The sequence below is a fragment of the Ixodes scapularis genome, unplaced genomic scaffold (genome assembly GCF_016920785.2).
Source record: "Ixodes scapularis isolate PalLabHiFi unplaced genomic scaffold, ASM1692078v2 PGA_scaffold5__190_contigs__length_132052651, whole genome shotgun sequence".
Classification (NCBI taxonomy): Eukaryota; Metazoa; Arthropoda; class Arachnida; order Ixodida; family Ixodidae; genus Ixodes; species Ixodes scapularis.
The window spans coordinates 36,624,906-36,650,051 of NW_024609880.1; the positions used below are offsets into that span (position 1 = coordinate 36,624,906).

The 25,146-nt window shown below is 43.0% G+C and overlaps 2 protein-coding genes across 2 annotated transcripts in view; one reads left to right on the top strand and one right to left on the bottom strand.

The window, feature by feature from the left end:
• The window catches only part of LOC120839221 (estradiol 17-beta-dehydrogenase 8-like), a 604,311-nt gene that overhangs the window by 132,158 nt on the left and 447,007 nt on the right, over window positions 1-25,146 (bottom strand). The window lies entirely within an intron of this gene.
• The window catches only part of LOC8028238 (integrin alpha-4), a 105,436-nt gene that overhangs the window by 49,027 nt on the left and 31,263 nt on the right, over window positions 1-25,146 (top strand). The window contains exons 2-12 of the mRNA XM_042293910.1: window positions 6,180-6,304; window positions 8,740-8,855; window positions 15,663-15,786; window positions 15,902-15,975; window positions 16,876-16,921; window positions 17,379-17,486; window positions 18,085-18,176; window positions 19,568-19,639; window positions 22,354-22,500; window positions 24,239-24,344; window positions 24,902-24,993. Of these exons, the coding sequence (XP_042149844.1) occupies window positions 6,180-6,304; window positions 8,740-8,855; window positions 15,663-15,786; window positions 15,902-15,975; window positions 16,876-16,921; window positions 17,379-17,486; window positions 18,085-18,176; window positions 19,568-19,639; window positions 22,354-22,500; window positions 24,239-24,344; window positions 24,902-24,993 (1,102 nt within the window). The remainder of the gene's footprint in view (window positions 1-6,179; window positions 6,305-8,739; window positions 8,856-15,662; window positions 15,787-15,901; window positions 15,976-16,875; window positions 16,922-17,378; window positions 17,487-18,084; window positions 18,177-19,567; window positions 19,640-22,353; window positions 22,501-24,238; window positions 24,345-24,901; window positions 24,994-25,146) is intronic.

Here is a 25,146-nt window from a genome sequence, read left to right on the forward strand (position 1 = left end):
CAGGAAATCTCGGTGCAATTGTTTATGTGCCGGGACTCGTATCTCGACTTCAGATGTCGATGTATATTTCATATACAGGGAACCAGAAATTTCACAATTAACGGTGACACAGCGGTGCAAGTTCAATCGTCCAGATACCAGCAACCACAGTTAATTCTTCACCTTTTCTTCCTCTATGCTTGGAACAATGTACTGTTAGAGCCAGAATGCTTATGCAGTCAATGGGAAACAAGATGCCACCCATGAGGAGGCCCTCTTTTATTCTCTATTCTAATGCCTCGACGTTTCACTTATGCGGTTTGCATTTTTGCAAGGTTAACCTGCCAAACGCATTGTGTTAAAAAGCTTTTTCAGAAACATCACCTTATTACAAACTTCCATTTTTAGGTGCCATACCAAAACTCCGCTTGAACTGTCTTTTAGGTAGACCACTCGCAGCCAAAGGGACTTGCCGTGTCTACTTGATTTGGCAAGTTACAAAGTATGACAAAACATTGCAAGCGGATACACACAAGTATATTTCGCAGATGTGACGTGAGACAAAGGTCGTAGTAGCCTCAGCAGCTGCCAGGCTTCAAGTTTGAGCAGGGAGACCCTGGTAGGCAGCACATACTTGCAGAGGTGGCCACCTCTCAGATTTTCAGCACTGCACAGCGTGTCCTCTGCTGTCAAAGCTTACACCGTCCTCGGTGTCGGACTCTTGGGGCTCAAGGGAGAGGCCCCAAAATAGAGCTATACAAGCCCGCATTGTGCAGAAAGTCAAATGATGTTGCTGTGCCTAGCACCTTTGCAACCACCAAAACCTGCTTTTCAGCATCCTATTCACTGCTCTACGACAGAATCCTAAGCAATGCTTTTTGTTAAGCTTGGCCTCAGAACAGCAGGGCATCCATTGGGGTTGCGAGGAATTGGTGTGCAAGCATGGCTTCAGGGTTTTGTCGCTGTCACCTGCACACAACAGTGAGGCGGTGTCTGACATGAATGTTTCATAACCTTTTCAGTTGTCCAAAAGCACATCAAGACTAGATAGAAATTCTATATGCTAATGCAGCCTCTACTTGGAGATAGTAGTTGCATAGCATCCCAAAAAGGCTGAAAACGTAATAATAAACAAGTTGAAAAAAAACGTGGAGATATTCCACTTGTCTTGCACAATACCCAAAATTATGCCTTCAGAGCAAAGAGGTGTCAATTGAGTTTATAATCTCTTTATTTTCCATTATATACAAAGGTGGGAGATGGGGCATATAATGTCAAACGTCGAGCTGCATGGCTTGCAGCTTGACGAGGCGCCCTACCCGGTGTGGCAGAAAAGCAGCAGAAATGTTTCAGACAACACAAGCAAAGAACAAGATACTGTACCAGTTTGAACCTGCAATCGTAAAATGAAAACGTACACAACGTGCTGCAGCAGAACAATTTCCAGATGTTGAGGCCCGAGACATTTGGATGATACACATGCAATCACGAGTAAGCTTGAACCGTGCGACTATCTCACACGACACTCACCACGGTGAACGAGGCACCCGTTTTCTACCGAGAGCTCTCGTGCAAGCGCATTGAGAAAATGTGTATTGAGTACTTACCGACAACACCGCTGAATTCGCATCGCTGAACTTCTTGGTCGTCGTCTTTCCGTCTTCACTTGGCGCGCGAAGCCCACCCACCTTCAGCCCCGGGTTATCGATTATCGCCTCTGTAGCATCCAAAGAATACGACTCGCAGCACACCGACGCACGGTGACGCCTTCGTCGCAGCAAAATGTTCCGCCAGCAACGCTCAAAGAGAGCACTTGCTGCTCGGCGGTCACCATATGGGGCCCCTCGCGACGCCGCCAAAGCTTCCACGGCAAATGTCAGCACCAGCGAGTGTCGGTCAGTATTCCCCGATTACGTCCCTGACGAACCTTGAACGGCGAACACATAAAAACGTAGCGATAGTCCGCTTTGGTCCACCCCGTCCGCGAGCTTGAACGTCGCCATCTTCATTCACTTTGACAACTTTTGCTGCCCGACTACTACAAAGTTATCTCCATCGCCAAACTCAATCGTGACGACATTTTGACGTCACCGCGAACTTCATTATTTCAACAGCATAGCTCGAACTTCATCGGAATCCGTAGGGAAAAACTCAATCGCAACGTCACATCACGTGACCAAAAGGGCAGCCAATCAGCGACCGATTGAGTTAACTTCATCGTTGAGTTTGCGATCTAGCATAGACAGACTGGATGAGTTTCGTACCGGCACGCGTTCGTGTAATCACTAACGCGTGATGCTCGTTAAAAACCCCAGCTTAGCGGTTGTACTGCACTGGCTAAATTTCTCATCTACAGCTAAGAGACCGATTACCCATTGAGGCGTATCTCCATCAAGGCTGTATAAACATACAGAGCAAGCCAATATTTTTTAGTTACTTTGTGAGCTGAAGCACTCGTTCCTGAAAGCAACGGCCATGGGAAAACAATATTTCGTCCCTGCCTTCCAGTCTCCATGGTCGCGCGACGTCCGATGTTGCCGTCTCCACGTCGATGCAGATATGGCGCTTTGTAAAATACAACTAAGTACCGCCGCATGTTAAAAAAAAAAAAAAAAAAATACCTGTTTTTGTTTAGATCATACGCTACTACGAAAATCCCTTTTTAACTCAAAGGCTGCTGTGTCGAAGTATTGATTACCTAGGTTTCTCTCGGTGGGCTTTGTTTGGAGATTGACCCCAGTACGTGAAAAATCTGCCGCGAAATAAAGTTGGTGGAGAGAAGTGAGCCAAAGTAAAGATGGCCATGTCTGCACGCTGAACCCACACAGCACGCTTGTTATCTGAGGTTCATTCGTTGCACAAAACGCTCCAAGAACTTTTTGGCCCTGGCTCGTAATGTCTTGCATCAATGTGCTCAGGTTCTTTTTTTTTTTTTTTTTTTTTTTCCCTTTGTGTTTAGCTTGTACCTCGCCAGCCAGCCTGGTAAGCACGTGCCGCTGGGCTTTCTTTTGTCATATGCTGGACAGTTACATTTTGTGCACAATTTTGGGAACCAGTTGGCTACGGAGCGGAGTGGCATGGTTCCGATCGAACAGCCATCTCCGCTCGCGCGAGAATTTCGCATTGCACTGCAGTGGTCACGTGTTTCATCAGTTGGAAACTGCTTCCATTTATATAACTAGCCAACCTAATGATTTAATATTTACTACTAAGCCGGTCATTTTCAGATAAAATATTGATATGTGCAGTTTGGTTCTCATTTAACATAGCGGGTATCAATAAAATGGTGGCAAGCGGATATAGGGAACCATGCAGTAAAACGGTGGCAAGTGGTTTTTCGGAATTGCTCGGCAATGCCTACAGCCCTGTACACTTGTGGGATGTCTCAGCAGTAAAAACACAAGCCATCACAACACGTCACATCACAACACAACACCAAGTGCCCTTCGTTTGTACAGCACTTAAAACATATATTTTTATTTTTCTAAGCAATTATCTGCTAAGAATATCACTAATAAATGTAAAAAAAAAAAATCAATCGATGTAATTTTTTATGGTCATATTTGCATAAAAAAAGGTATAACCTCAAATCTCTTTTTGATGCATATTCAAGTCATACATTGCAATTATTAAATAAATACAGCAGTTATAAATGTTTACGGTTTATTGTTTGTGCTCCGTAAAAATTGCTTTACACGAAGAAATGTTCCAAATTTCGGTGCAATGTGTAAGATATGTGTCAATTTTTCTACATACACAAGCTAACTGAACAAGAAAATGTGTATTTTTTAATATTTTGTGCTTATAGCATAAGCTTAAAGGATAAAACCATATTTCTAGAACAGTGCACGCAGCACAGGGGTGGTCAAAGAAAACATTTTCAATATTTCTTAGTACTTTTTTTGCAATATGTGAATTTTTCTAAGCTTTTGATAGGTATTTCCTTTGACAGAAATGACAGTAATTTAGGTGAGAATGTAATAATGTGTTGTATAGAAGTGTGACTGTAATAGGTAAAGTGTAAATGTATGTAAGTCTGTCTCAAATGCAGGTCTAGTTCACGCTGTGTTTACATTGGCAGCATCCATTCTCTTTCAGTCATATTTACATTACCATACGTTTTCAAAACTCTTTTTTTTTTACATTATATATTAAGTAAAGAGTGCGACTTACTTAGCGTGAACACGCAGCCACCGGTGTGGCTGCGTGTTCACCCACCCACCTAAGCGCGAAAATTGGGTGGTCGATACAATACAATCCTACATATGAGTAAAAGAAAAAAAACAAAAAAAAAAACAACAAAAACACCAACAGCGGGATTAAAGCGCGAAACACATGTACGACGAAACCGTCCGATCCGACGTGCGGACTGCCGGAATGACCTCGGGGGGAGAGGGTTTTCGTAGCATCGGAGAGCGTGGAAAACCCTCGCCTCCGACCGTCGTATTGCGCGGTCGGACGTCGGATCGGACGGTTTCGTCGTACATGTGTTTCGCGCTTTATGCTCACGTTGTGTCTTGCGACCTACATCCGTATGGATATTTACAAAGAAGCAGGGATGGTAAATAACACGAGACACGAGCCTGCAGGAAATGTGACTAATGCTTCTTGATAAAAAAAAAGAAAAGACACATGCTTGGTTATGTTGTAAGGGAAGCACAGAATTTGTTGAGCGCGCAAACTACCACCTCACCGAAATTATTATCACGTGACTCGAGGTCGCAGAACGGGGGGTCACGCGACCTCAATTTTCCCGCTAAATTTAGCTCGAGAATCGACGTTACGTGACAATAGTCCTCCCGCTAAGTTTTGCGGGGTAATTAACGGTGTTAAAAAAAGAAAATGAGCTATCCTCAAAAAATAAACGCGTATAGTTTTTTTTAATTTTTTTTTTAGATAAAGAGCGCGGCAGAGTGACACACATTTACACTGTGTCGTTTCTTCTTGTTTTTTGCTGCTTTGGTCGACATTAATCTACTTGCAATGTGTAGTCGAGAAATCAGGTGGAACGTGGCGTCAGCTCATCAATATATCGTACGCTGCAAGCCATGTTTGTAACCACGTGTTTTGCGTCCTGCCATGGTGTATAATTACTAGGGTTCCGTGTTTTTGGGGTTTGTTTTAAATTGAACTTGTTTTCTTTTTTCCTATGTGTATTTCTATCCCTACGTATCCAGTGTTTTTGGTGTCTATTTCCGGTGTCAGACAAAACTTTGGCGTTTAGGGGGGTTTTGTCGAAGAAAACGTGATGGGGGAATAGTGCTACTACTACTAATGATAGTAATAATAATAATAGTAGTGATGATAATAATAATAATAATGACAATAATTTACAACCTCTAGGGAATGCACGTCACCTCAATAGTTGAAAAATTGTCTAGGTACCAATAAAAGAAAAAAAAACGAGATATAGGGCATGTTCCTGAGTGTTAGAAGTAACGATGTTACTGTAAAGGGTTGGACGTTTCAGTAACGCATTAACATACTCGTTAGTTTTCTAAATGTGTAACGAGTGAAGAATCTTTTTTACTATTTTACAATATTGTTTATCAAAGTAGTTACTCATTAATTTTTTGTAAGATTTTTCTTTTTCAGCTTAAAAAAAACAACAAAAAAAAGTTAATTCACATTCTGTTAGTTTCACCGAAAAGGGAAAATAAATCCTCCGCGGTATTATTTTAAATTCATTCATAGAGAAAGCAAAGTAAATCCAATAGGAATTTTAAGAAAAACACTTGCAAATACGAAGAAAGGAAAAAAAAATAGAATAAATACTGTCAAACCACTCTAAAAGTTTAATTGTCGTCCAAGATCGTATCCGGGAATTATCGCTGCTAAATAATACTAAAATTTTAATAAACGCAAAAGTAAGCATCGTTAGGTTTAAAAGTAATCTCTGTAACATTTAATTTTAGACGAAATAACAAGTACAATGCTATTTCATACTTTTTTTTTTTTTTGGTTTTCTAGAGGAAAGAAAGAAGTGTCTGTGGACAGAGTTTAGTGGTGGCTGTGTTTTGTATCATGGCAAAACAAAGCTAACAAAAAATATTTCGTCAAACATGTTTTTTTTATTCAGGCGCAGCTCCGAGGTTTCTCTTTTTTTTGGTGTTTCCCGATTTTAGTAAAACCGGCTCGCTCCTTGCAAAGGCCTTCTTTACCGTGTTGTGAGCGCCCCTTCTTCTCCTTGTCCTTATCAGGACTCTGGTGGGAGCCATCAAGGACCAGTCGACATCAAACTTCCAGGGTGCCAACCACACGGGAGCTCTGCACAAGTGCAGGCTCGATACCGGGGGCTGCACGGAGGTACCCATCCAACGAGACTGTGAGTGCATTCGTTAAAAAGTTGACTGCTCTAAATGTATAGCATTTGTAGGTCCTCTGTGACGTCACATCATGTCACGGTGTTACGTGAAACCATGACCTCGCAGTTTCACCTGACGTCATGGTCTTACATGCAGTCGCAGTGTCACGCAGCCATCAGGAAAGCACCAAGTAATAATACTTAAAAAACAAGCGAGCTGGTGATCGATGATTCATGGTAATAAAACCCGAGACTCAGGAACACAGAAGGGGATGAAGTGTTCGTCCCCTTCTGTGTTCCTAAGTCTCGGGTTTTATTACCATGAATCAACGTTATTATATTAGCTCCGTTAGGGAACTGCTCATAGACGCTGCTTGCATGAGCAGAATCCCCTTCTCCCACCACGGCTCACCTCCCGTCGTTCAGTGCGCCGGACAGCTGCTATGGTAACTGTAGTGTATTCTATGAAATGCGCACGTTTAGAAGCACAGCGTCTAAATGGCATTCCATCATACTCTATGGAACACAGTTTTGAAATGAAAATCTAGATGGCACTTCAAACGACGGGAGGCGGACTGAAGTGAGTGAGGGGCGGGCTGCCTCCCAACCCGGGAGTTCCACAACTGATATTTTGATAACATTGTCATGTGCCTCGTGTGACGTGACGTCGTAGTGCCACATTCTGTCACAGTACCACGTGTAAGACGACGACCCGATGGTTACCTCTCATGGAAATAGTCACCGTTCCAGCACAACGGCCAGACAGCAACTAGCTGTTATAAACACCGTGACGGCATTAAGGTGACGTCACTATCGAGGCTACATTCCACGGGCACGAGAACCCTACGAGCTGGCCCTATAAATGCTACTCATCTAGAAATCGCAATAACAGCTGCGAGAACGGCACATGCACTTGGAATTGCTATGAGCCATCAGGGCCAGTCCATAGTTTGGAGCGTGCCACATGATCTTCCGCTTGGGCTAGCCGAGTGACACGTGTAGTGTAAAGTCACGTGACGCGCATGGAATGGTCAGAATGGCTAACATGGCTCATAACATAGTCTCATGTTCGCCAGAAAACTAGTGAAGTATGAAGGGTTTCTCTGAACGCTTAGCGTCACTTGAAAAAGCTAGGGGGTGGTGAGCCAGCAAAGGTCGGTTCACACAGGCGCGTTTTTCTTTGTTACATTACGCTACGACTGCATACGCCGCGAAACACCGAGACATCCAGGCTTCAAATGAAGCGTGCTGACCGGTTCAAGGAGTAGCTTTGCACGCGACATATAAAACACAGATGTTCCGGTGACTCCTCATGTAACGTGGGAAATCGTAAAAAAACGCCTCTGTGTGAACTGACCTTAAGAGTGTCTGAAAAAAGCGTTTGTGCCCGCGCAACAGATGCTACGGTCTATTCCAACCAATCCAGCACTGTGAATGCACCATGTGACCACGCGCCCTGCGGGTAGCCGTAACCCAGAGGTCTCCAAACCTCGACTCGCGGGCCAGATACGAAAACTCCCCAATAGGGAGTTTTCGTAGACCGCGTTTCCCGCTCTGCTAAGCCCTCCGCAATGAAGAAGCCGCCACTGCACCTGCTTTCCGATGGCCTTGACTGTAGAGTTCCGGGTATCATAGCCGGTCGCGCAGAGCATTGCGAGACTGCGAAAACCATCTACGAAAACTCCCTATTGAAGCCCAACCCGCAGCCCGCTTCCAGCAGACCCACTGGTACCGGCACAAAAAAGATGTGCGCCTTATAAAACGTTGCCACGTCGCGCTCCAAATGCGCAAAATGAAGACGCCAGAAAGAACGAGGAAAAACTGCATCGCAACAGGGTTCTCCCGCCGTGAATGACCATTGTCGTCACCAGCATCACCATTCTAGTCCCTGGTCTTATGTATGTGTAACTATGTTAAAGTCCCTTCACCTTCTCATGTAGTGCATTGTGTCAGCATTAGTTTGTTCATTCTCAGTCTTTTGCAGTGCGCAAATGTGCCGAAGTATCCATGCGCTTTCATTTATGCTTGGTAAGTTTTCGTGGTCGCAATTGTTATGCAATGCCAAAATTAGCTAAATATTAAGTTTTATAGTCAAATATATGTTTTCATCCAACCTTGGGTTATTTTAATACATTAACATTCATTTCTGCCTTTATATGCTTAACTATGTTTATTCATTTACGGTATTATTTACTCATTTATAATTCCCTCTCCCTTCCCGGCCCTCAAAAGCGCGGCAGATGCCCAATCTGGCCCCTTAACCGAAAAGTTTGATGTTCCGTGCTGTAACCCAACAAAAGGCGCATAACGTTCACAGGGCATTTGGTCGGCTTAGGTGGCTCGTAGCCTCGTAGGATCCACTCCGGTCCGTCGTCAATTTTGACGGGGTGTTGCATACTTTGTGTATTATCTGCACCAGTTTTAATGTCTCTATCTTCATTTTTTTCTTTTTGTAGCTAGCACGGACAACATCGATTCTGCTACGGCCGAGTACCAATATCGCGAGCTCAATGACCACATGCACCTCGGTATGAGCCTCGTGTCGCAACCTGGACCAGAAGGCCGGGTCGTGGTAAGTAACAGTGTTATGCTTGCTAAAGAAAACAAATTATGAGCCATTCCACTCTGTAAACATGGATCACCAGCGAAGTTGTTTAGCACACGACACAAACGTGACACAGAATTTTGAACAAAGGTACAAACATGCATTGTCTTGATCGGTGGTCATCGTGACGAATAGCACGCACACACATGTTGAGGGTTATCGCCACCCCGAGGAGCCGGAGGAAGCTAGACATTTGCGACGGGACCGCCATAAACATCTAAAATGGACCGTAAAAGTCGGCGCTTGCACGTAGCAACCTAAACTTTCGTCAAAGGTGTATTTCAGTGGTTGGTTTTTTCTTGTAAAATTACAAAGCGTAGCTCTCTTTCTGTAAAAAATAGGGCCAAGAAACTTGCCAGGGTCAACGGCGGGCGGCGACGCAGACAACCGAGTTGAGTTGCGGGGTGTTTGGTGCTCGTATTAATAGGTGGCGCTATCTCTCAACCAAGACTGCTCGCGACCAGTGCGATTTATTAAAATGAACACTATCTTTTTGTAATGTACTTTTGGTTTAAATTTAAAGTCTGACAATAAAATGTGTTGGCATAACGACGGCCTTTTTGCTGTCAACAGATTTCGTCTACATGTCGTCTGCTTTCTTCCGCTGGTTGGCTACACCCACCGTTATTAGATTACCTCAGTTACGGAACTGCGCTCATAAACGCTGCTTGCACGAGCAATCCCTCCCCCCCCCCCACCCTCACTCACCCCGACTCGCCTGCCATCACTCGACGCACCGGACGGCTGCTAACTGCAGTGTATTGTGTGAAATACGTATATCTCCAAGCACAGCGTCTAGATAGCGTTTCAGCTCTGCTATATGGAACACACCACGATGAAACGAAAATCTAGATGGCGCTTCAAACGACGGGAGGCGGACTAAAGTGACTAAGGGGGTGGACCTAAGTATACAGGGGCCTTAGGTGTACCCATAAGCGTAGACTTTGGGGGGGGCAGGGCAGGGCAGGGCAGGCAGGGGCAGGGGTGGGGGCGGGGGTGGGGGCAGGGGCAGGGGCAGGCAGAGCCCCCCCCCCCCCTTTCCTCCCGGGCCCGGGCCATGATCGTTACCGGGACGCTGTTATGTAACGAGCTTCTAGTAGTGGCATGTAAACAAAATGACGCCGATGTTGCCTTTATTGACAACATACACAGGAGTCCCAGCGTGCTTTCGTTAGCTTCAGTCTCCAGTTCTGGCGAAAAGATAACGTGCAGCACCCCCCACGCAGAACTTCTCAGCCTACCCCCCCCCCTTCCCCCCCCCCCACCCCCCAGGGAAAATGGAAAGTCTACGCCGCTGGGTGTACCCCCTTCTGCGCAAGTTCCACAACTGAGGTAATTAGTAATGTTGGCTACACCTTCATGCACTGCTTCCAATGCCATCGATCAACACGTGCGCCAAACACATCCCGCAACTCGAGTTGTGCATCTGCGTCACCGCCCGCCGCTGACCCTGGCTAGTTTCTTTGCCCTATGATTTACAGAAAAAGAGCTACGCTTTCTAATTTTACAAGAAAAACTGACCTGTGAAATACATCTTTGACAAAAAGTTCAGATTGCTACGTGCAGGCGTCGCTTTTTACGGTCCATTTTAGATCGAGCCTGGTGACTTGGGACACCCTCTGATCTCTATGTCTATTAGCTGGATCGCGTTTGACCAGCTCCACCTATGGACGGGAATGCGGGCACGGTCGGCCATCTTTTTGGTAGAGTTATATCATATCTAGCCATGACAGTAATATGGCGGACAGCGCAATAGTGGCAGGCTGCCATAAAATAGCTGTGGATCTAGTACACCGTACCGTGGGTGATATTTCGTGCTTGATTGAAGTTGTTCGACGAAGCAGACACTTGAAACCTGGCGTGAATGGTAGCCTCATTTTTGAGGACCCTGCGAAAGTTCTACAAAAGCCAGCACCGGGGGAAAGCAGCGCAGCTCGCAACGAAAGCAGACTCCGTACCGACGTCTGCTTTCGATGCGACTTTCGATGCGTGCTGTGCTGCTTTTCCCCGGTGCTGCGATTTCGTGAAACTTTCACCAGGTCCTCAAAGGTCGGGCTACCGTTCACGCCGGGTTTCAAAAATATGTTTCGTCAAACAATTTCAATCAAGCACGAAATATCACCCACGCTATTTTGATGGCAGCCTGCCACTACAACTGCCACAACGCTGTCTGCCATGGATGGATGATAGTGGCTGCAGCAGCTGTATCTTGGCTAGAGGTAATATAACTCTACCAAAAATATGGTCGCATTCGCAGAGCGGGCAAACGCGATCCAGCAATTGTCACGAGATCAGTGGGGACACCCTATAGAATATATCAATGTTTATCCCGAGCTCATATGAAAAAAAAAAAAAAAAAAAAGAGTTAGAGGTGAATTTTAGAGTATTTTTATTTCGTGAATCTGTATATCCCGTTCGTTTTCCACGATGATGCCACTAAATGCGAGAAAACTCGAAAAACCTCCGACCAGTCGTTATGTCGTAAAAGGATCTTTGGGTTGTCGAGCTCGCATCACTTGTGTGGGTGCGCGTGCAATTTCGAGCTATCCAGGCATCTTCCCCTGCACTCACACCAGTTGTGACATCTCTTTCTGACGTTATTTGAAAAAAAATAGTACCAGGAATGTGCGTGTATAGCTTTGATAGGCGCTGAAGATGCGCAAAGGCTGAGATTCTGGGAAGGAAGGGCTTCAGCGGTACTTTGAAAATTTTCTGCAGCCCCTGTGTGACAAATTGAAAAATAATCTCCATATTCGTGATAATTTCAGTGTTTTTACTCAAATACAGAGCAACCTCAGCTTCCCTTGAAAAAAAATGTGAGCAAAGTTGCATGCTTGATTGGATTGAGCCACTCTTTTTTAATCAGCAAATATTTATCATGTGAGCTGGCTGTGGTAATATAAATTCTTTGGTGTTGCTTTACAAACTACTGGAATAAATTACTGTGCCATTTCTGCCACCTGTTCCAAAGATGCCTCTCCTGCTTCATTTTATCTAAATACGGACAGTGTGCGCGAGCCCCGTGCTAGGAGCTAATTTCACTTATTTTTGCCGAGACGAAAACTCATCTCATTGTAATGCCGTTATAGTAGGTATGTGTGATGATAAACTAAATGTTCAAACATTTGAATTAGAAAAAAAAGGAAAACTGTATTCGATTCCGACTAAATTTCTGTAGTTTTCTGATATTTTTTTTATTTAACTTTCATTTGCTTCAAAAACGAGCGAACTGGTGACTATTCGTCCTGATAGAGTTTTAGACCGAGGTTCACAAAGTAATTTCTGAAAAGAATTTTCGGATTGTTTCGAGTCTGTTTGGGCAAGAGTTATGCAGCTCCATTGAGTGCGCTTACCGCGCAGCACAGGTACGTTGCGCGAAGCCACATCCGCAGGGCTTCCCACAATGCATAACACGCATACTTTGGGTGCAGAGGTGCTCTAGATACGTGCTGTTTCAGCCAGGTATCATGGACACTCTTTACACTCTCCCTAAATATCTGTGCTAACATATCTCCCTCGTGCGTGACGGTGATGTCTGTTTCGTGAAGTCATGAAATGTTTTTTAAAGGGAACACCTTAATTCCCAAAAATTGTGTTTGTCCTTCCGTCCGTTTGTTTCTCCGCTAAATGTTGCGCGAAAATTGGCGTCGCGTAACCTGACATTGCGTGACCCCGCTAAATTTAACGGGAAAATTCACGTCACGTGACCTATTTGCGTCTCTAGCTCGACGCTCGCCCTCCCGCGTCAAAAACGGGAAGTGGTCTAGTGAGGGTCCCCCGATTCTCCCGCTCAGCGGGCACGGCGGAACTGCTCGCGATCATGGCTCGCGAAATGTCATTTCCCAATGCAAACAACACTCTTCACTGCCCCAATGTAGTGCTGCTGATGGTGTGGGACTGTACCTTACTGGAGAGTTTTAGTATTGCGCATAAAACGTGCATAGAAGCCAACGCAAGTGGTGTGCGTTTGCATTAGAGTGGCGTGCCCCACTTTGTGCATCCGCCTCATCACCATGCGCCAACCAAGACCGCAATTTTGGGCTCCGCGCATGCGCAGTGTGGAACAAGCAAAGCTGATGTGAACACGTAGCGCTTGCGTTCGCTCGTATACGCAATACTAAAACTCGCAACTCTTTCACCGGCTTTCAACGCCAACGAAACGTGCTGCAGTGAGCAGACGCGGAAGCAGGTAGGCGTTCCTTCGAACTGGAAAGGCTGAGATTGGCAAAACGACGGAGCTTAAAAATGAGAGTAGCTAAATGTTATGAAAAAATTGGGAATATATATAAAAAAAGTTCTTTTCTCCTTTTTACTTTTGAGCATATGGTCTGGAAGGATATTTGCGGCGACTTTGGAGGTTTTGTCGATTGTCAAAAGTCGCGACTTTGATGGCAAAATATACTTTACCTACAATTAATGTAATTTTTTGGGGATTTCTCACATTAGCTAGAATGTTTTCATTGATTTTAGAGTATTTTTATTTTATTACTTGGTAATTAAAAATGCTGCAATTGACACCAGTGATGAGAATTAGTACACTTTTGATTGTCATATTTGTTCGCGCAATTGAAATTTGATCACAAGCAACAAATTATATTAAAGCTTAAAAATTACGTAATAAAATATCTGAATTTTAATATTATTATTATTGATACAAATCGCGGCAATGTATGCCCCCAATTAACGCGAAGATCACGAAAATATGCCATTTAACCATAATAGTCTTTCCAGAACGGTATAATTTTTTTTGTTTTTTTTTTAGCATATGAAAATCTCTTGACATCGTTACCAAGATAGACAAACAGTCAAACACTGGACGCAATATAAAGTCCTATGCGTCACGCGTTTCTATAAAAAACACACACACTTCAGCTGTTTGACTCGGATTTCGTCTTTGGGTTGTTTCAGTGAGAACAGCGTTTATTAATTTATACGTTTTGTGAACATATCGTAAAAATTGGATTTATTCTCTTATTCTTGTGTTGGGAATAATGTTAAACCAATAATTCATCTAAATACCCAAAAACCCATTAAAAGGCCCACAGTTCATTATTTTTCGTGGCAATTATCTGAGCGAGAAAAGGTAGCGAGAACGCACAAGTATCAGCGCTGATTTTTTCAACAACTACAAATATCAGCCTGGATCTAACATGTATGTCACAAAATAAAGTTTCCGCAAACAACTTCTCTAACTAAATAATTATGATGTGAGACACATCTTGAGTTGCCAGAAATAATTTGTGTCGCTCAGTGAAGCCAGCACACTATAGGCAGGCCCAGCAGCGGTACGCATCTCCGGCCCTCACCATAACCGCCATTTTGGAAAATGAGTGGCGCCACCTATAGTTAGTTGGAGTCGCGAATACACCAAATCAGTTTCCTCGCTAAATTTAGCGGGAAAGCGGACGTCACGTAATGCGCTAGTTTTCTCGCTAAATTTCATGGCAAAATTGGTATCACGTGGCCTAGTTGCACTGCCGAATTTAGCGGGAAGATGGAGAACTATTTAGGTCATTCTTCATTCTTCGAAAACGATAGAATTTTAGAAAACTGTCTTTTGTACATTATAGGACTCTAAAGAAAGAAAAATAGCTGCCAACTGTTTGTTTTCCGAGGCCATTTGGGGTTAGTTGTCGCCCACTTAAGCCACTTTTTTTGGAGAAACTCACTTGACCAGGCATATATTTTGTTGAGGTAGTCTCGTTTCCAATTTTAGTTTGGATAGAGAGAAAAGCTCTTCCAGAGTAGAATGAAGCATCCTAAAGCATCATCATAAATTACAACTCCATTTCTGTGAATAATGCACACTACATTGTGTCTGCAACTGCTTCCAGAGATATAAAATATGCCGATGTCCGCCGTTACACCACATTTGTTAAAGGTCTCTGCATTTTGTGGCGAACTATATATAGTGTAAATACGTTTTAATAGGTGAAAAAAGTGCAGATATTTATTATAGGATCATTTAAGGGGCCTTCCAGAATGGCTATTGCTTGAAATTATGTCAGTGTCCTTTTGAAGGAAAGCATTCCTAGAAACCTTAGCAAGTCCCCGTCTCTAAGGGATACAGTTTAGGAACCGTGTAATGAATGAATTGTTTGTGTTGCTGTTTTTTGCATGGCACAGCTCCTTTTTGCAATGTTTATTCTGTGTTGTTTTTGTCATGCTCATAATCTTTGGACTTTACAGGGCTGGGCAGTTGATTGATTAACCATCTGATTTATCAATTAGTTCTTCCATAGCCGTCATCTTTTTTTTTTGTTAGTAAGCGGCAAAGGTTAGGCAGAGTTTGTAAAAAGAAGTGTGAATAAAGAATGAGGCCTGCATTGTTTGTTAGCACTTACATTTAATTTTTCCACTCTAAAGCATTTCATATGAATGTCATCAAGAGTGTAAAATATTTTATTTTTAAACTTGTTTGCCTATGTTATTCTTATTTTATCTTATTTTTTGTGAGTGGTAAGGATTGGTAGCCATGTTATTCTTGTTTTATTTATCTTATTTCTTCTGGGTGGTAAGCATGGAGTTCAAAATAGGACTATACACTGTGCGGTTGACAGTAAAAAAAAAAAAGAAAAAAGATTAGCAAGAAATATGTATAATTCTGCGCGTTTTGAGACCTTATGCTCGGAGGTCAACAGAAGCAATTACTCTATTAGTTAATTGACTGAAAAGTAGCAATTAACCAGGTTACAATGTTTAATCAACACTTGGCTAAAAATATTTACCTAGTTTGTACAACACAAACATATTTTATGTTCCTCGTGTTGGCAGGTATGTGCCCCGAAATGGAAGAACCAGAAGTACGCCGAAACTCTATACATGCTGAACGGTGCTTGCTATGTCATGAACAAGAACCTCGATGACATCAAGGTTCTACGTCCACTCATTCGAAAAGGTATGAAGCTCGTTATATGCATTACTTTTGGCCCAGGTTGTTTTTCTTTGGTCATCTGAGTTGTGCCATGGCAGCCATGTGTGCTTACTTCTGTTTTGCCACCTTGGTCCTGCAGCTTTTCAAGTTATAGAACCCGAGACGTACCTCCATGCTCTGGCAGAGGCAGGATTCTCAACACACATTTCTCAGGTATGTCGTTTATTGCAAGCATCTTGGTTCACGCAGTACTGTGTCTTAAGTTTCTTATTTCTTTTTTGGAGTGTGCAAACTCAGATGTTTTTGGAAAAGGTTTAACGAGACGTCTCAAAAGAAGACATCATGTCATCATCTTCCATTCTGATTCCCATTACATGTGGACATAGGGTGGAAGCTCAATTCTTGTATTCTTGTCACATCAGTTTGTTTTGTGATTAAATTTTAATGGCATAGAGACAAAGGTGTGGGTCCAACAAGTAAACTGGTATGTCACATTGTCAACACAGGCTAGTTCCAGCTATGCCATTTATCATGGCATTGCAGTACATGATGCCCTTTGCTGTAGTTAAAATGAAATGTATGTCTTTGTAAAGTGGTGTCCTTAGCATTGTTTGCTTTGGGACATGAATTCATAAGATGAATATTTGTCACTTCCTCTTATTTTCTGGGAAGTCATTGCCCCATAACATGATGTTTTGTTTAATTCAGATGGGAACATGCCATTCAGAACCGCTAACTTAACCCTTTGTCCAGAGTAGCACTTTGCACAACTTGGGGACACAGGAAAAGAATTGAAACATAATAGCATGTATTTGCATGATTGTAGGTTGACACCCCTACTTTTGCAGTTGTCAGTGAACAGCAAAGAACATTTGACTAATTTTATGACAGATTTTGGTCTGGAATTGCATAGGAATGCAACTCTACCCTGATGTTAGTCACATCCAAAACAGAAGAAGGCTAAATTTAATGTACTCTAGCTTTTCAAGTGTACACATGCCACCATTTCTTGCGATTAAATGCTACATGCCCCTGTCCTTTGCCCCGACATTTTAAGAGTGTTTTTTTAGATTTTGTTATCTTGTTTGTTATCTTGTCTACTTTTGCTTGCAGGACAATGAGCTGATTTTAGGTACACCAGGATCGATGGACTGGACAGGCAAGTGATGGATTGCTTAAAGGTGTTTGAAATTAAATTTGACAGAAATGTGAGGTACAAAAGTATGATAACATGAGTCATCAGCATGTCTTCCAATGCTAAAAACTGCAACCTCAATGGGATTTGTGAAAATGTGCTTCTTTGATTCAAAACCTAGTATTCATGCAACATGTTTACACTCTAAAAAAAAAAAAAAAAGATTGCCACAAAAACAATAAAATTTTGCTGTAGCCTTGACCAGGGCAATTTACATCTTCAAAGTCCCAGCCCAGATCATGTTTGTGTGTTGAAACATGTTTAGTGGGTTTGGGAATTTGCTGGGATTGTCGTGGATTGCGGTGCTTGGTTCACCACAAAGTCAGCAGAAGAGCACATTCAGGGGATGTGATCTCAGAGTAGAACTTGTCTAATACTGACATTGACTATGTAAATGCATGACGTGGTTTCATATCTGCAGGAAGCCTGGTAACGTATGGCATACCGTCAGATCCCGAAGGAGAATTGAAACTCAAGGTCATTGGACGGCTCAGCACCTTAAAGGTCCCTCAAATTCAGCAATACATTGGTAAGTTTGTAGTGATTTTATCATTCCAGAACTGGCCTATTTAGTTGAGAAATATGTGAAAAGATATTTTATTATTTTTGTCTGCTGTCTGCTACACAACAACAACAACAACAAAAGATAGAACAGCAGGTCTTTTTGTTTTTGAGATTTGTCCTAGAATAATTTTAGCTTGTCCTTTGAGAAATCTGCCTTTTGCTACGAGTGTTTTTTTTAAAATAAAATTGACCTCTATACAAATGAGGTGAACGATGCCATTGGTTATTGACCCACAGCACATTATTACCATAACAAATCAGCACAGGCCCACACTTTATTTTTTGCAATTTACATTTTGTCATTGAATCAAATTCGTGATAAGCGAAGTCTAAAATTTTCTTGGAACACATATGGAAGTAATAAAGTCAACTAAGAAAATGTTTGGCACTCGTTTTAAGCCATCATAATGTTCCTGAGGCAAATAACCAAAAGAAAGATACTAATATTTCGAGTTTTAATGCTGGTTGAGGCGCATGCTGTCTATTGAAGGCTTAATACAGCGTATGTCAGCTCTTTAGTGGTGCACATAAAGAAACCCAACATGTACACATATTTCGTCCAGGGTACTCGGTGGCGTCGGGGAACTTCTTCGAGAGCATGGGACGCTCCTTTGTTGCTGGTGCACCGAGGGACACTGCAGACTACAGGGGGGCGGTAAGTCTTACCCCCATTTTGAGTCCAATTTTGTTCACCTTTGCGATGCTCGTAACTCAACATCATAGTAGTAAAAACATCATTGACATCAACTCTAATTTCTTTAACTCAACACCTTGAAGGCGAGCTTCAGGGATGTTGCATCTGAATGCTTCCAGCTCAGAAAATAATAAATCGAACTTGAGGGAGGAGCAGGTATGACATATATCTCGTTTTATGATGCATACAATGCGATATGGAAAATAACTTGATGTAAATTGGTTCATCTCGGCCGGGTATTGTACGTTTCTTGGGTTCCTAGAATACCTTTTTTGGAGCATGTTTGGGCATCTGGTGGATATATGGGACATCCACAATGAATCTTGTGAATCTCCTCGCTCTAAAACGAGCCAGAAAAATCGGCACCTGCACAAAAATTCGTCATCTCGATGCACATTTGGAGAAAGTCTGAGCTTTCTGTGCACGAGTGCCGATTTTTCTGGCTCATTTCAGACTGTAGAGACAAGTATGTTTGAACGCATTCTAACAGTGAGTAGAGACAATGGCAGCTATAGCTTCTCTTCTACCCACTAATAATTCCAACCAGAGCTTGGTGTTCTGACATCCCTTGGTGTTCTGACACCGTTGAAATTTTCGCTGTCACTCGAGGATACAGCGACGCCATCATGTCAGTATCGGGAGTTGAACAGCTAGCACAACCTCTTGACACGCATTAAATTTATAGACATTCATTCTTGCTTCATAAAAGTTGATGAAATAGCTATATGAAAGTTTATCGATGAAATATTGATATGAAAGTTTGGTATACAGTTGAATCTCGTTAATTCGAACTCGAAGGGGACCGAAAATTTGTTTGAATAAAGCAAAGTTTGAATTACCGGGAGTTTTCTTCCATAGAGATGCATAGGGCGGGACCTGCATGTTAGTTTGAATTATCCAGAAGTTTGAATTAAGAGGGTTTGAATTAACGAGATTTGACTGTACAACGTTAAAAGACATACTACGCGAAAGACAAACACCGACAGAAGGGACACACCGGTGCTGTGGGGTGTTCTTTCCGTCTGTTTTCATGCTTTCTTCTGTACATCTTTAAATATGAATAGGAAATCTCCCAAGCTTCCATCTTAATAACTATATAACATCTTGCCCACCCTATATATTTTATGTGCAGTGAAACACTTGTTTGTAGAAACTGTTCTTGCCATTTGTTGTACCATTTTTTCTCGTTAAGGTGAATGCCTCACTGTCAGACTGTTGGTAAGCTGTGTAGTTCAGAGGTAGATGTGTAAAATGCATGAAACAAAATTTGGCAAAGTGGGAGCTGTTTGTGCCTCATCTAAACTTTATTTTTCAAGTGATTCCCAAGCGATTCATTGTTTTGAAACTTCCAGGTGTACTTTTTCAAGCCAGAGACTCCCGACTCAAGCAACCTCAATGTGCAACTGAAGAAGGAGGGGGAACAGGCAAGTCCAAGTAACTGCAACCCGTTTACGTATCAGCATCTGTCGCAGCTTGCAACTTGCACACGCCCTATCACTCGGTGCAGTGTCTTTAGATGGTGTGTTTATCATGCTCAAATTTTATGAGCTTAGGTCTTTGGGAAAAAAATGCGAGCCGAAGTAACCTGTTGCTTGTGTGGCCAGGAAGGGAAACAAACCTTCTGGTTCTAACTCACAGAGGGCACAACATGAAACAGAAACCTAAAAAGCCTTTTCGAGATGAGCGTCCGAGAGCAGATCCAGCAGATCCGAGCTTGTGTGCTATTGTATGTGTAAGTAGCTGCATCAAACGGACTGTTTGTTTCCCCTTTTTTTCCTGACCATTATGTTTTTGAAACCTACACCCATGAAACTTGAGCACGACAAATGCACCACCTAAAGACAGTTTTGTGGAAAGTTTCGTGGAACTCCATTCATTGGCCTACTTATATAAGTCTTCTTTATGCCCAAATAGCGCTTGGAAACACCCTGTAAATGTAAGTAAGTCGCAGAGAAGGACCGTTTGGCCCTGTGTACTTAACTGACTTTAGTGATATTTGTCTAGGTACTTTAGAATGTTATGGCTAAATCGTTGCTTGGGAAGGCTGGGCAACTGGGACAACAAAGCATGGTGTAATATAGATCTTAACTGGGTATAAAAAGTTGCTGTGAATCTGTGGACTTAACACAGCACCAATGGGGGTGGTGGATGAGAGAAAGTGATTCCTTTTTCAGGTGGCTTGGGTGTTAACAAAAAAAATGAGAGACGTTTAAAAATCTCTGTAACGTGAAATTACAGTGCAGCTCTTGAGGTATTTTCATTTTGCGATATACCATGCTAAAAATTTTGAGAAAGAAACATGTATATGTACAAATATTGATCATTCTCCTGACATACTGGTCCTGCACCCTCCTCCTCTTCCGTGTCCTCTTCCTGCTTCGTACCCTCCTCCTCTGTATCCTCCCCTCCTCCTCCTCCTCTGTACCCTCCCCTGCTTCTCCTCCCTACTTTCCCCTCGTCCTCCTCCATACCCTCACCTCCTTTTCTTCCATACCCTCCTTTCCTCCCACAGTTACCCCGCTAAATTTTGCTGTAAAATCGATGCCACATGATCTCAACTTGATTTCATGTCACGTCACTTATGAACAAATTGAGTTTCTGCGCTTAGCGAGAAAATTGACATCACGTGACCTCAACACCAATTCAATTCCCTGCTAAATTTAGCGGAGAAACTGAGTTGGAGTTGAAAACATGTGACGTTTTACCGGCAAACAGAGTTTTACCGGTAAATTTAGGGGGGAAACTGAATGCACAGTATTGCATTATGGGACATCACACCAATTTAATTTCTTCACTAAATTTAGCAGGGGAATTGAATTGTTGTATAGGTCAGTGATGTCCCATAACGCAACGCGCGCGGTTACGCTGACGATGACAGCGACGCCACTATACGCGGAAATGAGCGCCTAATGGTGAATTCCACTCATAGATCCGGAGTGCTCTCCAAAATCCGTGAGGGAGGTGAAATTCCGCTTCATGGAAACCGCTCCGAATTGACGAGGGGAAGATAAACTTGCATTTTTGGATCGACCCCCCCCCCCCACACCCCTCCCCCCCCGCTTCCCCCTTCCACCATTCAAAATGGTCGCTGCTCGAACTTGACAAGCCCACCAACGCCTCAGCCAACTCATCTTTCCGACGACCAGTGACAACTGCTACTGCCTGGCAGTGGTTGCAGAAATAACATGCGACACATAACACGCGACACAGGCCGGGCACAATTATACATACCACGGCACCCATGTCACAAATAACGAAGACGTTTTGTGTTCGGCACCGTCGCATACCTTTCGGCTGTCTCGAAGCGGTGGGGCACGGACAGCGATTGCCATCGGTGGAGTTCAGATTTCTGGTACGACTTTAATAAACACAGATGTAACGAACCATCACTTGCACGGTCGTTGCCTAATCTCTTCTTACTTTATTACACGGGAAAACGCCGGCGGAATGCAGTGCAAAAAGGTAAACAATCATTGGCTGCAGAATGTACAGGCCTAACCTTGCGTCTGCCTCCGGCTTTTCTGTCGTTCTTCGTCTCACGATCACAGATGTCAGCACTTACGATTTACCACCCTCCACAGTCCCGGTTTTGTATCCCTGATCTACGCGAGGCAGAAGCGTTCGATCTGTCACAATCCCACGTCAACAACCGATGCACCCGAATAGATCCAACTTGACGATATCAACCGTGGCCCGACCAGCCCGCCGACCTTGCCAACCTCGCCGTGCATGCGCACTGCCGATTTAGGAGGAAACGACGTAGGGTACTCTGTCAACTTCCGGAAAGATCTGTGAAATCCCACAGAGCAAGTTCGGCGGGGTTTGAGGCGCTCCGTGGAGCACGGCAATGCTAGAGACCTACGAGCGGAAGATGACCAACTCGAGCCAGATCTGCCAGCGGAATATACGCTCTAAATGGAGCGCTTTTGGAGCACTCGAGATCTGCGAGCAGAATTCACCATAAGAGCTGCACTCTGAAAGACATTTGTATAGTGCAAATGGAAAACTTAACCAGACGACAGAGAATAGGATTACAAATGGACCTGCATCGTGGCGTTGAGTTTGATAGTAATACATTATTCATTAAGTCATTAACATTTAATGAGTTACTTATTAATTTGTGGTTGTCTCCTTCCAGATGGGCTCCTACTTTGGCGCGTCCGTGTTGGCCATTGATCTGAACATGGACAACTTCACTGATCTCCTTGTGGGTGCACCCCTCTATTCCCTCCAAGGAACAAATGGCGATGAAGGGAAGGTCTATGTCTACCTCAGCAACGGTGCTGTGAGTATCGTACGGCAGCGCTTCTCTGCAGGTTCTTGCTGTTTTGCTTGGCCAGACCACTCTTTATTTGCAAGGTCGCGGCCAAGTTCCCAGCTCAGCCTTCATTATTTGAGTCATTCTTTTCGTTGCTATCGCGATTATATCTTGGGCATCGGTTTAGCAAAGATGCTTTCATCGAAGTACAGCGTACCATTTTGCAGTTGGTCAGTTCTATTGCAGTTGTATTACAGTTGTATTAGAGTGTAGGGCTTAGGAAGACCATAGTGATGCAATGTGCATGCACAAGGTCACCAGTTTTGTGGATTTTCTAAGTTGATTAATAGAGGTGCGGCAGGTATAAGCCCCTTGTAGGAAAGGTTGAGTTCAAACTTATTAAAGTGGCACGAGCATTTGTGCTAGTTAGAAATATAGCTGGTCTAAAACATTGCCTTGCTGGTTCTTCTGTTGCCCCCTTCCTGGTCTTAGAGCCAGTGATCGGTGTTTGGTTGAGCATCTACTTACTCGGCCAGGAAGGCAAATTTGTCAGGCCTGAATTCACGCTGGTTTACTAAGGCCTGAATTCATGAGAGTTACAGCCATGTCTCTGTTAATAAGCAAAACCTGCTATACAGAATACATTTTCGGGGACGAACTGGGTAAATATGTAAATTTTTTCGTCTCATTATTATGGACAACTCACATTATTGACAATTTTTTGGAGGGCAGAGCTCAAACTTCAGGAAGCCACAAATTTTGTTTGAATTATCCAAAGTTTGAATTATCATAAATTCATCCATGATGCAAGATAAAATTATGATTTGCCATATGAAATGGCTACACATACAAAGCAAATATTTGATGATTTCCTCTATATAGGTCTACATTCTGGTCATAAGCAAGTATGCCACACGTGAAACATTTGTAAAATGTATGACATAAGGTTATTTATATCCAAAAATGCTTTTTTCGTGGATTCTTTAGAAAGCACATGACAACTGAAAACAAAATTAAGTTTTTTCATAGGCCGAGAAGTTGTCTAGGGGACACCTGAGCGATGAAAACGGCCACCGCGCAGCAGTTTTCATAGCAACTTGCATAAACGGTTTAACGTGGACCTATGTCATGCCACCAGGTCACATCGTCCGCTGAGGTTACTGTGGAAATTTCCGCGTGGTGCCCGTTTTCATAACTCATGTGTGCCCTGCTTGAGCCCCGCTGAGTGCGCTTCTCACCGATCACAGGTGCACTGCGCAGAAGCAACACCGGCGGGAGCAAGCTCCGCGACTGTTTCTTCTCTGCACCGCACTGGTGCTCGGAAAGAAGCGCACTAAACGGGGCCGCGGGAACAAAACGCATGAATTACACGAGAACACCTTTCGAATTTAGCGGCTTATGAATACAATAGAAACATAGCGGAACAACCAAAATTTTGAAACTTGTTTTAATTACCCAGAAGTATGAAATATCCGAGTTTGAATTATCGCGAGCCTACTGTAGTTCTTTTCCAACACGTACTGAATGAAATGCGTAGCTAAGGCTCTTTTGAGAAAATGGGATTCTGTAGCACATGGGAAGAACTACAGAAGTAGCATTAATTACTATGCCGTGGTTCTTTCTATTCTTTTCATCAGTTTTTTTATTTCTCTGCTTTTTCTTTTCGGTATTTTATTCTCAATTAATTTTTGTACTTTGCTGATTGCTTGTAGCAGTGTGCTTTCCAAATATGAGGAACAGTGATAAGTGTGACATGTTCTTACAGAGCCTACAGTTGCAAGATCTCAAAATCATGGGCTCTTCTGTTCCTGGGGCCCGATTTGGATCTACCATTGTCAATATCGGAGATCTTAACCTTGATGGCTATCCAGGTACTACCACTGCTATTGGTTTTTGGACAGTTTATCAATTATATGACCTATATTTAAAATCGGATCATCAAGCATCACTTTTGCACAGATAAAGAGCTTCTCTTTATTTAAAGGAATGCATGAAGACAGTATGATGCCATAGACTATAAGAGCATGCATAGCTCTGTTCTGTAGCTTTTAAATAAGTGACGTTTTGATGAACATGACAGGCAAATATAGGCACATAATATTGTGCTCTAAAATAGGCTTATTTAATGCACTTTAACTATGGGGGTGCTATGAACCTATCAGGGAATATTTTGATGGTGCCAGTCAAAATATTGGGTCATTAATTTTGAGTTCCTAATAAAAGAACTGCGAAGCTGTACTCCTAAACTGAGAAAGATTGAACTGAATAAGTTGAAAAATTTCTTGAATACTGTATAGAATCGTGCAAGCCCTCAGGTTTGTTTTTTGTATGGTATTCTGTTAAGCTTTGTATGTAGAGTCAAATGCGAAAATTGTGTGCAAAGTCTAATCAGCACAGTGACTTTTTGTATTATGCTGTTACTTTTCAGATGTCGCTATTGGCTCACCGTATGAGCACGGCTATGGTGCTGTGTACATTTACAATGGCGGAAAGGATGGCCTGAAGACTACACCTGCACAGGTAAAGTGTTTGCACATGTTTTAATACTATTATAATGGGTGTTAGCAGGTGGCAGTATTTCCCTATCATTACAACATTTCGTCATCATAAAAAGGGAGAGCTTACAATCATAAAATGGCGTTAGTATTATATATGCTTTTACCATCACCACAT